The 11,391-nt window shown below is 35.2% G+C and overlaps 1 protein-coding gene across 1 annotated transcript in view; it reads left to right on the plus strand.

Annotated features, from left to right (window-relative positions):
• HPGD (15-hydroxyprostaglandin dehydrogenase) overlaps positions 1-10,806 on the plus strand; it is a 30,056-nt gene extending 19,250 nt beyond the window's left edge. Inside the window, exons 5-7 of the mRNA XM_055300015.1 lie at positions 4,793-4,869; positions 7,485-7,648; positions 8,561-10,806. Of these exons, the coding sequence (XP_055155990.1) occupies positions 4,793-4,869; positions 7,485-7,648; positions 8,561-8,699 (380 nt within the window). The 3' untranslated portion in view covers positions 8,700-10,806. The remainder of the gene's footprint in view (positions 1-4,792; positions 4,870-7,484; positions 7,649-8,560) is intronic.
• Positions 10,807-11,391: the final 585 nt, after the last annotated feature.

Genomic DNA, 11,391 nt, shown 5'->3' on the forward strand with positions numbered 1-11,391 from the left:
TTGTATTTTTCTAAATGACTTCCTTGTACTGTAATTGCATATGTAATTTTCAGGCATTTAAATTTTTCTTTGTAATTATTTCATCAGTCAGTGGCTATTTGGTGTTATTATCCTGAATGGTGGTAGAAAATATTTCTCTATTTTGTGGGTAGAATTTCTCCTTCTCTTAGATTTTTTCCTAAATCTATTGTTACAATAAACATAAAACTATAATTCATCAGATGTTAAATTTTGGAGAGAGCCACTTTGGTATTCTATAAATGAACTTGTACCATGCTGGGTCTAGAGTTTTAGAGAGGAAAATTTTAGAGAATTTAGAGATAGAGAGTTTTAGAGATAAAAACTCTATTCTTAACTTTTAATGTAACATATCCATTTTTAAGCACAAATAAAAAATTTCTCGCAATACTAAACAAAATGTCATTTCTTTAGAGATCGATGTCTCATTGCCACAATCCGTTGTTTTGTTGTCGTCCTTAAATCCTTTAACACGAATACCCTGTAAATATAGATATTAATTTGCAAGATTTTAAAAACCCGAATTCATTCCAGCAACTGGTCCTGTAGTCCTAATATTGACAAAACTCCCTTCAAGTCAGTTGACAGGCACGGATCTAGCAGTTCAACCAGTGATGTTCTAGCCTCGCCCTGCACCAGGGGACCTCCCATTAGTCTGACACATTACAATAGACTATATTTTAAAGACTACTTCATTTCATCATACCTTATACTTGACAGGTACTAAACACATGGACCTTAAATATAAGTATTCTATAAATCCTCTCGAACTAGGATTCACAGCAGCCCACAGCTTGCCAGGGTTCAGGAACCAAACCGAGTTAGGACACTGGTCCAGATTTGTGCCATTTTAGTTAAAATGTACATTTTCATAAAAAAGATATAATGTGGATAAATAAGTCTATAAAACTATTTTGGGGATATTTCATCTTAAGGAAAAATGTTTCTATAAAATAATAACAGATAGTAGTGTTTATTATATTTCAGGCACTGCCTTAAGTACTTTATGTGAATTAGCTCATTCAAGGCTCAGCAACTACTGTGACTGCTCTAGTTCACAGAAGAAAAATACCTCGATAGGCAGTGCCTACTCCTTCAAAGGTCACATAGCTCACTGCAGTGGATTCAAAATTTGAACTTGGCCAGCCTGGCCCCCAGAGTCCGTGCTATAGTCTCCGTTGACAAGTTTGATTAAAAGGATGTTTTTGAATGTTTAAATAGTTTAAGAAAGTGTTGATCACAAGATCTGTGCAATTGGTGGGGTGAAATGAAAGCCCAAGTAGAGTGTGTTGTGCAGCAAGTGGGAGGCAAGGAGAGTAGAGACAATGAATAGAGTAATTCCCTTCAGTACTTTTTGTTGTCAAGAGATATGGAAGGGTAGCTGAAGGAAAATGTGAGACCAAAGGTGCTACCTTAAGACAAGTGATATTGAGACATGTTCATATCTCAAGGTGACCACTGTAGACTTCTTAGAATGCTATCTTTAATTTCCGGGACATGGTGCTTAACTTGTTTTTTTTCATACCTCCACTGGTGCTTTCTTCTTAGTCTCTTTTGTTTGGTCATCATCTTCTACCAGAGATGGCTGCCATGTATAGTTGTGCAAGTTGTAAACTGCAGGAATTTGAGGGAGGGGGCACAATTTATACTGCCATGTCAATGGTGTTTCCAGATTCATAACATACACACTCTGCACAATTCTGTGTACTAACTCTGATTCCCAGCCTCAGGATACATTTTTATTTCAAATATATAGGAACAATATATATTAATGTTGTGGGGCTAAAGTAAGTAATAGAACTACGGTTAACCAAAACTGAAGCTAATCCACAACAGCAGTAACATTATGTATAAAAAGAAAAGTGGGTCTTGAGATCCAGTGGAAAATGCTGGGTTTCTGAGATATTTCAGAATATAAAATTATTGTTAAAAAGAAAAGCAAAAGCCTTAAGAAAAAGACTTTCTCTCCCCATTTAGCCTCCTTTTCACAATAGCAAACTGAGGTACAGATAGTAAATTTCTACCCAGACTCAGTCTGTAGAGAAACTGGGAGGAAAGCACTGCAGATCACTAACCCCTATCTGTTTGACTCATAAGAAGCAACAGTTAAAATCTGTATGTATGGAAAGATAAAAAAATCTCTAAGTTAACTATGACTTGCTAAATAATTGACAAAAAGAATTCTCTTAATTTGTAATACCCTAAAAGTGGAAACAGTCCTGATATCTATCAACAGGTGAATGTATATGCAACTTATGGATATATTCTTACAGTGGAATACTATTTAGAAAAAAAGGGGGGGGATGAGTTATTGATACATACTACTACATAGATAAATCTCATAATAACTATCCCAAGTGAAAGAAATCAGACCAAAAGAGTTTACAATATAGATTACATTTGTATAAACTTCTAGAAAAGGCAAACTGCAGTGACACAAAGCAGATCAGTGGTTGCCTACAGGGAGGGGAGAGGCAGAAGGAAAGAATGACAAAGGGGCAAGAGGAGACTTTGAGATGATGGATGTGTTCATTATCTTGATTGTGGTCATGGTTTCGTGGGTATATACATATGTCAGAACTTACCAAACTGTACTCGTTAAATATATATAGTTTATTGTGTGACCGTTATACCTCAATAAAGCTGTAAAAAAATAAGAAAGGACACAATTTCTGAATGTCTGATACTGCTTTATACAGCCTTTGATCTAATGTCAGAAAGTGAAAGCAATGCACAAGTAAACATTCTGCAGGATAGCAGTGAAAATGTCATTATAATGTCAAAAGATCCATAAAACCAAGTGCCACTTTAAAAATGCAAACAATTTTTTCATATTCTGGTCACATTTACAGTTGTTCCTGTAGAGGAGAGTATATGTTTTGTGCTTGCTTCTTAAATGGAACCAACCTAACACCATTTGATTTATTTCACTTCTGTGACACTTTGAACCAGCTGGGGTTCAGAAGTTCAGAGCCTTCATACAAGTAACAAAAATTCATTCCAAATTCATCTTTGACAACATTTATGAACAGTGTCCTTGTGCTTTTTGTTTCTGTGGCTGTGTCAGCTTATCTCTGATTGAGGTTCTTTCTGCATTTCCTGCAGTCAGTGAACACTATCCTCCAACCAACTGCCTTTGTCTCATAAACATTTAACGAGAGACAAAGCAACAACTAGCTTAGAAGAACAAGCAGCAGCGATGCCTGGCTCCACCTCCTTATTTGTTTTATCCCAAACCCCTAACACACCTGTGTACCCTGTGTAGGCATCATAAATTCCTGTTGACTGACAGCGATGAACTCAATTAACTTACACATTTTACTTAACCTAAGAGAAAACAACAAAACAATAACAAGAAGAGAGCCACAGTACTTTGAGATCACTGGGTGGACACACTATGTGTGATCTACCATCCTCAGGGATTTAAACTGCTCTTGAGCAAACATACTTTATAAATTGAGACCTGGCAGGCACCCAGGGAGTGGTTAAGGTCTGCATTTATTGTTGAACTTTGGCACAACACGCTCAACTGATTGGTGGTGCTCTGGGACTAGTTAGCTGGGTGGAGATGAACATGTCTCAGCAGAATAATTTAGTATTATTAGCATGACATTTGATATTAATAACATTATAGCAATCAGAGATCACTGTTTCTTGACTCAGAAATCACAAATTTTAAAAATGTTAAAATGAGATAATGGAGGAAATTTATTAAAAACTGAAATATACAAATGGCTCTAGTTTAAGGTATCACTGTTGATTAGAGAATTGACAATTATGAGAAATAAACTTGAGAGTAACAGTTCAGCGAAAGGTTTTTCCTGTTGTTTCTTTTGGGAGATAATGGAGGAAATTTGTTAAAAACTGAAATATACAAATGGCTCTAGTTTAAGGTATCACTGTTGATTAGAGAATTGACAATTATGAGAAATAAACTTGAGAGTAACAGTTCAGCGAAAGGTTTTTCCTGTTGTTTCTTTTGGGGGTTTGGGGTAGGAGGTAGGGGAGAAAACATGCTATGTGTGCTACAATACTACTATTTTTGCAGGCCATGAATTCAGTTGTACATTAAAATAGATACTATTGTATTTATGTGGAGAATTAAACCAATTCTAAAATTGCTTGAATTCTGTTAGAGTGCATAATTATGAAATGAAATAAAATAGGATCATACATTTTTATTTCTGGTCTTTACTTTTTTGAATTTCTAGTTTTCTTTAAGTCATGGGCAAGAAGATCTAGGCATCTACTACAGATCAAAATCAAAAGACGTTTTCTTGGATGCTTTAAAGGGATCATTCAGTATGATTGGTGATGGGGAAATGCACACTAATTTATAATTTATAGCAAAGTCAAATAATCTCCAAATCTCGTTTAAGAAATTTACACTTCAGCCATTTGGAGGCCTTACAAAATGTAGAATACACACTTTTAAAAATCCAAACAAAAACTGAAAATTGATGGTAACATTGGATTTAAAGGTGATTCTCTTTATGTTCCAGATTACATTTACTTTTCTTGCCAGAAGGTCAGGGAGAAAGAAGGACTTACATATCACTCTTCACTTCATTTCTAGGCTGCAACTTATATACTGGTCAATTCTGGCCAGTATAGTAGAGATCACAGAAGGAAAATTGTCCAGTAATTATTTTAGTGTGTTTTGTAGAATACGCTTCTAATAGAACAGGCACAAATTATTCAATTGCATAGCAATTATTGGATTTTGTCTGCTTATTTTCTTAGTGAAATTGTTTAAATTTTTTGTTTGTTTCAGGGCTCATGCCTGTGGCACAACAGCCTGTGTATTGTGCTTCAAAGCATGGCATAATCGGATTCACACGCTCAGCAGCGGTGAGATCACAACCACAACATCCCTTTTTTTTTTCTTTCTGTCTATATACGAAACATGAGTTCTATAACATAGAGGGTAATAAATTCAGAAATCAGCACCTCTGGATTAAGAGAGAAAAATAAATTATCCTCTAATCTTTATTATAAAAGATGGTTTTCAGATCACATCAAGGAACAAATGAAGAAGAGATCTTTTAAAAATGATGTTAGTTCCTAAACACAGATGTGTATTGAAAAATATCCTAAGGGGCAGCCTGGGTGGCTTAGTGGTTTAGTGCTGCCTTCAGCCCAGGGCCCGATCCTGCAGACCCGGCATCGAGTCCCATGTCGGGCTCCCTGCATGGAGCCTGCTTCTCCCTTTGCCTCTCTCTCTCTCTCTCTCTCTCTCTCTCTCTCTGTGTGTGTGTGTTTCATGAATAAATAAATAAAATCTTTAGAAAAGAAAAATATCCTAAGGGGGGAAAATGGGAAGATACTACCTATATTTTATAATTGACTCCAAATTTAAAAATTATTAACTTTAGGCCTCCTTAAGTAGAATATGTAGTGTGCTCTAGATATTACTTATCACTGGAAATAGGAAAAAAAGGAGAGCACAGAGGGACGGGACAGGAATTTACTGGAGAGAGTAGTCAAGGATGACGCCTCCATGGGGCCTAGGGTGAGAAATGTACAGAGTGAAGAAAAATATTTTGGGCCTAATTGACTGCATGCACTGATGGCATGACACGAAAGTGCTTGTCTTTTCATAATAACTGAAAAGAGGCAGTTTGAATGGAACCTGAAGAGCAAGGGGAAAGTAAGAAGCAGGGGCCAGACAAAAACCCCAGCTTATTAATCACAGTGATGAGCTGAGATTACTTTTTTTTTAATTTTATTTATTTATTCATGAGAGACACAGAGAGAGAAACAGAGACATAGGCAGAGGGAGAAGCAGGCTCCCTGTAGGGAGCCTGATTCAGGACTTGATCCCAGGACCCCAGAATCACGACCTTAGCCGAAGGCAGACACTCAACCACTTAGCCATCCGGGTGCCCCGTGAGATGAGATTTATTCTAACTGCAGCCATCATGAGTGGGTCATTTATGCCAAGGCATGACAAGATCAGATTTCCATTTTCAGAAGACCATTCTGGCTACTGTTTAGAGACTGTATTAGAACAAACGTAGAAGAAGATACAATAGTTGGGGGAATCTCTGCAATGATTAGTCTAAGTAAGGCAAAGAGAGGGACCAGACAGAGACAGACAGGGAAGAGATGGGGGTAGAGAAAGTAAATGTCTGAATGGTAGATATTCAGTCAAAAGAAAGATAAGCAGCTCTCATGCTCACAATTCAAATTGATTTGGAAATTTTTATTTACTTTGCGGAGACTTGATCATTAATTCAACTTTTAATGAACAATAAAGCTATTACAAAAGAAGGTAAATCTTAAGTACCAGAAATTTCCTATTTACAATGACAAGAGTGAAAATCTGTACAGTCAATTCTCACTATTTGTGGTAGGTAGTTCTATAAACTCACTTGCAAACACTGCATTAGAGAATACTGAACTGTTGCTCCTTGGGGAGAAACAGAGTTTAGTTCCTTTGAGCCTCTGGTCACAGCATTTTGACCAATCAATCCATATATAGCCTAATCTTATGTATCTTTCTGTGTAAAGACATCTTATATAATATGTACTGTGTCCAATATGTATTGTATTAACATGACCAACAGCATTTATACCTCATGACAGCTTGAAACTTATCTAACACCTGAATTTTCTCTGTAAGGCACATCACAGCCTTCTCACACTTAGAAGGAACATTGGACAGCACTTTACCATCATGGTTGGGAGGCATTTTAAATAGCAAAGTCATCAACAAATGGCACAAAAATAGGAAAAACATAGACTAAATGTATCACAAAGAGGATATTTGTTTATGGCATAAGAGCTGAAACAAAAGCATCTTTTTTATTTTAGCTGGAACATTTGCTCTGTGTCCAAAATTGACCCCAAAAGCTCCATGACTGTTGATTTTGGTGGTTACCAATAAACTTTCACAAGTAAGTGGGGTCCAAAAATAATTAACTACATTTTGTCTCAAAAATAATTGAAATAAAATCAATAGTTTGAAAGTTAAGTCAAAGAATGCTAGTCTGAAATACGTAAATTGCCTTCCACGTAGTACATATTACCAAGAGTATCTATAGCATCAATCGGAGTCTCTAACTTTCCACCAACAGTATTTTTTAAAGAAATATTTTTTTTGTTATGCAATCTTAATCTTTGAAACCAAACTTGAGATATTAATTCCGAGCCTCGGTTTTTTGCATTTAGGTTCCTGCAGAGTTCAATAGATAAGAGTAGCTTAGATAATCAAGTATTTTCAGGAGCTTCCCAGTAATACTGATTTTGAAAGAATGAATTAGCTGAGGCTTTCAGGTATTAATTTAACACTTTAAGTATGTGATCTTTTACTTTCTGCTACCAGTCAACCTTAACACTGTCATTGTTAGATAGCTAGTATTTTTCACATCACGGTCTTTGGAATGGCTTTAATTATCAGTGTGTCCCATGGTATATATTTACAAAGCAACTGAAGCCTGTAACCTTCTACTTCTCATCCGCAGATGGCAGCGAATCTCATGAACAGTGGTGTTAGACTGAATGCCATTTGCCCAGGCTTTGTTAATACACCCATCCTTGAATCCATTGAGAAAGAAGAAAACATGGGACAATACATAGAATATAAGGATCATATCAAGGATATGATGAAGTTCTATGGAATTTTGGAGTAAGTAAAACTATGATGGAACAAAGTATTGTCTAGACATAAACAATAAAAAGGGAAAAAATAACCCTTTACATTTGAGAAACTAATTTGGCAAACTCTCTAAAAGAAATTTTTTTTCTGGATTTCCAAACAGAATGTGTTTACACATTATGAATTTCGAGATACAGATCATAATGCCTTCAGTCATAATCAGATTTTTTTTTAATGTTCATGTTTAGTTGCCTTTGGAAGTAAAGATATCTTATTTGACTGAATTCCAAGCAATATTCACACTTACCTTTTGTGAAATTTCATATGGCCCCCTAGTTGCAACCGTTTTATAAGAAACAGTTGACAGAGACACATGTTTAATGGACAGTGTCTGAATTCAAGCAGTTGGTTTCATAGCACAGAGTCATAACTGTCATGTCGAAGGAATCAGACCACCTGGGATCAAATCCCTCCTCTACCATTTATCTGTCAACCTCTGGGTACTTCAGTTTTCTCTTGTGCAAAATAATCCGAGAATGCATTGAATAGTGAAAGGTTCTTAAACCAGCAACAGATAAATACGAGACATTCTTATCAGTAATTCTTCACATATCTACTTTAATACCATTTTTATCTGATAAGTCTAAGATCTACTTTAGGATAAAGATGAGAAGATAATCATTTTCTCAATGTAAACAATAAATATAAATTCATAAATTCTTCCTGTCAGAATGACAGAGATTGGGCATGGAAATCTAACACTCAATTTATCATATAATTTAGTTGATATCTAACTGACTAAAATATGGAGGTAGCAATAGCTTCATGATAGATATTTCCCTATTACATGTTAAAGGTAGTAGATTTTTCAAAAGCAATTCAGAATGTAGTGATAATTATGCCTCATATTTAGTTTAAAAACAATATTCCCTTTATTTTTAGCCCATCAATGATTGCCAGTGGGTTAATAACACTCATTGAAGATGATGCTTTGAATGGCGCTATTATGAAGATCACAACCTCTAAGGGAATTCATTTTCAAGACTATGAAACAACTCCATTTCATGCAAAAACTCAGTGAACATCTTCTGTATCGGCCGTAACTGAAAACAAGAACAAATGACTTCCATTAGACCATTTCTTCATCGAATATAGCTTTTTAAATGAAATGTTATTGTCTGAAGCTTTCTTTCATGCGTTTGAGATTAACTTTATCTCTAAATGATTAGTTAGGTATTTGGATGAAAAAATCAGGAACTCTCAAAGATAGGATGTGAACCAAAGTTAACTTTTGATTTTTATATAAGTCTAAGTAATGATTAAAACAAAGGATATTCGAGGAATATTCTGCCTTTCAGAAAATGTATTTAAATTTGTGGTACATGAATATTAATGTTTTTCAGAATATCATTTTAAAGGAGATACTTGAAATGTTATTTAAGTCAAACCAGATGTAAAAATCTCATTTTGTTTTTATGTTCTCACTAGTAAAAAAGAGAAGCTACCTGCAATGGCAAATTTTTAGTAATAATAACTTTACTTATATACCACTTTTCAGCTGAACATTTCAGCTCTTTAAAGATGTGACATACTTAGGGGCCAGTAGTTAGGAAATAAAGTACAGTATGACTATATCCCAAATGAAAAATCTGATATATGGGAAAATGACAAAGTAATTGGCTGAGATATTGATCCAAGTTCAGCCTCCCATCTAGGGAAACCATTTCTTTCCTATTTGCTTACTTTAAGAAATTTAATTTTCTCCAACAAGCTCAGGAATGACATTTTTAACACTTATAGCAAAAGTAATAGTTAGTGCTTCTACAATATTATATTTAAGATTGCCTCATTTAGAAAAAAATAGAAATGTAATATTTTTCAGGTTATTTCATTTATACCCGTTTCCACAGTGCCTACTTTTTAATAAAAATCTTCTTTCATTTTAATCTCCAGAACTTATTTAGTGTTATATGTATAGCTTTCGAGGAGAAGAAACCAATTTTGTCACAGCCTTGATCGTTAGTGCTCAAAGTCACAATAATAAGAGATAAAGGTAGCTGTGATGTTTTTGCTGTTTTCCCTGTCAAGTATTTTAACATATGATCAGTAAATGCAACTGCTTTGGGTATCATTATTTGCAAGCAATAATTAATGCCAGTAATAGTGAAAGCACAAGATTTCCAAATCAACCATTTTCTTAGGGAATACTATATATGTGATTCACTCTGCCTGCTAAATTCAGAGCTCCCAGCTTGGAGCAAATTCCGTCCATGTGAGAGATGGATGGGGGTTTTCTAGAGACACTGGAGTGTTGTCATGTCTTGCTCTGTTTTAATTCTGCCGTAGAAAATATTGCCTTCACTTTTAAAGAGTAATTTTAATATGAATAACTCTTGTCCAGAGTTTCACATAATGCACTTGAAAAAACAACGAGAAATGAAAATCCAGGACTGTCTGATAGAGAAAAGTGGGAATAATGCACAAACTTGTTCACACATTGTGGCAGTAACTAGTCAGTGAATAATAATACAGGCATGGGGAGTATTACTTCCTTATTTTCCTACTGTAATGTTCCACTAGAGCTAAAACTTTTCATTTATGGATAATTTTTTGTACTGGCAGTCGTCAATATACTTAGTGTATTGAGTTGAATGTTTTTCAAATCAGTGAACTCTGCAGACATTTAAAATCAGATACTGAGTAGAACTGAAAAAAATGAGGTATGTTGGAAAAGTTCATTTTATATTAAAATGTATCTGCTATAAATAGCTTTAAATAAACCTGTATAATGTTATATGATATCTCTGTATACTGGTTGGGGAAAAATAACATTAAATTTGGGGGAATGGAAAGCCTTAGTTTCTTTAATTGTATTTTTTCAGTGAAAATCCTAATGTAAATAATATGCATTTTTTAAAATGTACATTTCTTAATAAATGGGTTCCCAGAATAGCAAAGCTAAAAGTATGTGGACACTGAAAAAAGAGTAAGACTCGATAATGGCATTGAATGTCCATCAAACTTAATTTTCATATCAAAATAATTTTAGTTGCTTGTTGTGCCACTTAAAATATAAATGATTATGTGATGATTTCTGTCTAGTTTTTTTTTTCTCTGTTCATAAATTTAGGATGCTGAAGAAGTCTGAAAATGTAAATTTTTAAATAAAGTTCAAGTCATTTCACATACTAAGTATCATTCAAAGGGTAGCTTCTTTCTTACATTTGAATTTCAAAAGGCAAAAATCCTCATGCACAGGAGAAGGTGACTGGGTTCAGTGCAGGGTGGCAAATGCTGGCACCAGTCTTCCAGCTCTTTCCCCTTGTTAGCGTCCCTCCTATAGGGCAGCTCTGTCCATATGGTGGCTTCAGGGTTGACAGCCTGATTTTCACCAGCTTTCAGTCTGACCAAGAAAAACTTGTTTCTGACAGCAGAGCTCCTTGGTCTTGCTTCAGTTACGTAGAGTCCTGAGATAGTCCTTCGGGTCAGAGAGGTGATCATGTGGCTTGACCAGAACCAGATGACATGTCTCCCCCAGAGACAGAGAAGAAAGAGCAGTGGAGGGCAGGAGAGGTGGGTGGGAGATTGACCTGAACCCTCTGGATTAAGACAGGGAGAAGAATACTTTCAAGAAGAAAATTATGCTGCCATTCCCAGAAAGTGGGCGAACATGCCAAGCTAAGAAAACAATAGTCATTATAGAGGAAGATGGAGTGAACAAGGGTTAGTTTTGTCTTAATCTCTTGGATAAATTTTCAAAGACTTTTATGATT

Source organism: Nyctereutes procyonoides, unplaced genomic scaffold (assembly GCF_905146905.1).
Source record: "Nyctereutes procyonoides isolate TBG_1078 unplaced genomic scaffold, NYPRO_anot_genome, whole genome shotgun sequence".
Lineage (NCBI taxonomy): Eukaryota > Metazoa > Chordata > Mammalia > Carnivora > Canidae > Nyctereutes > Nyctereutes procyonoides.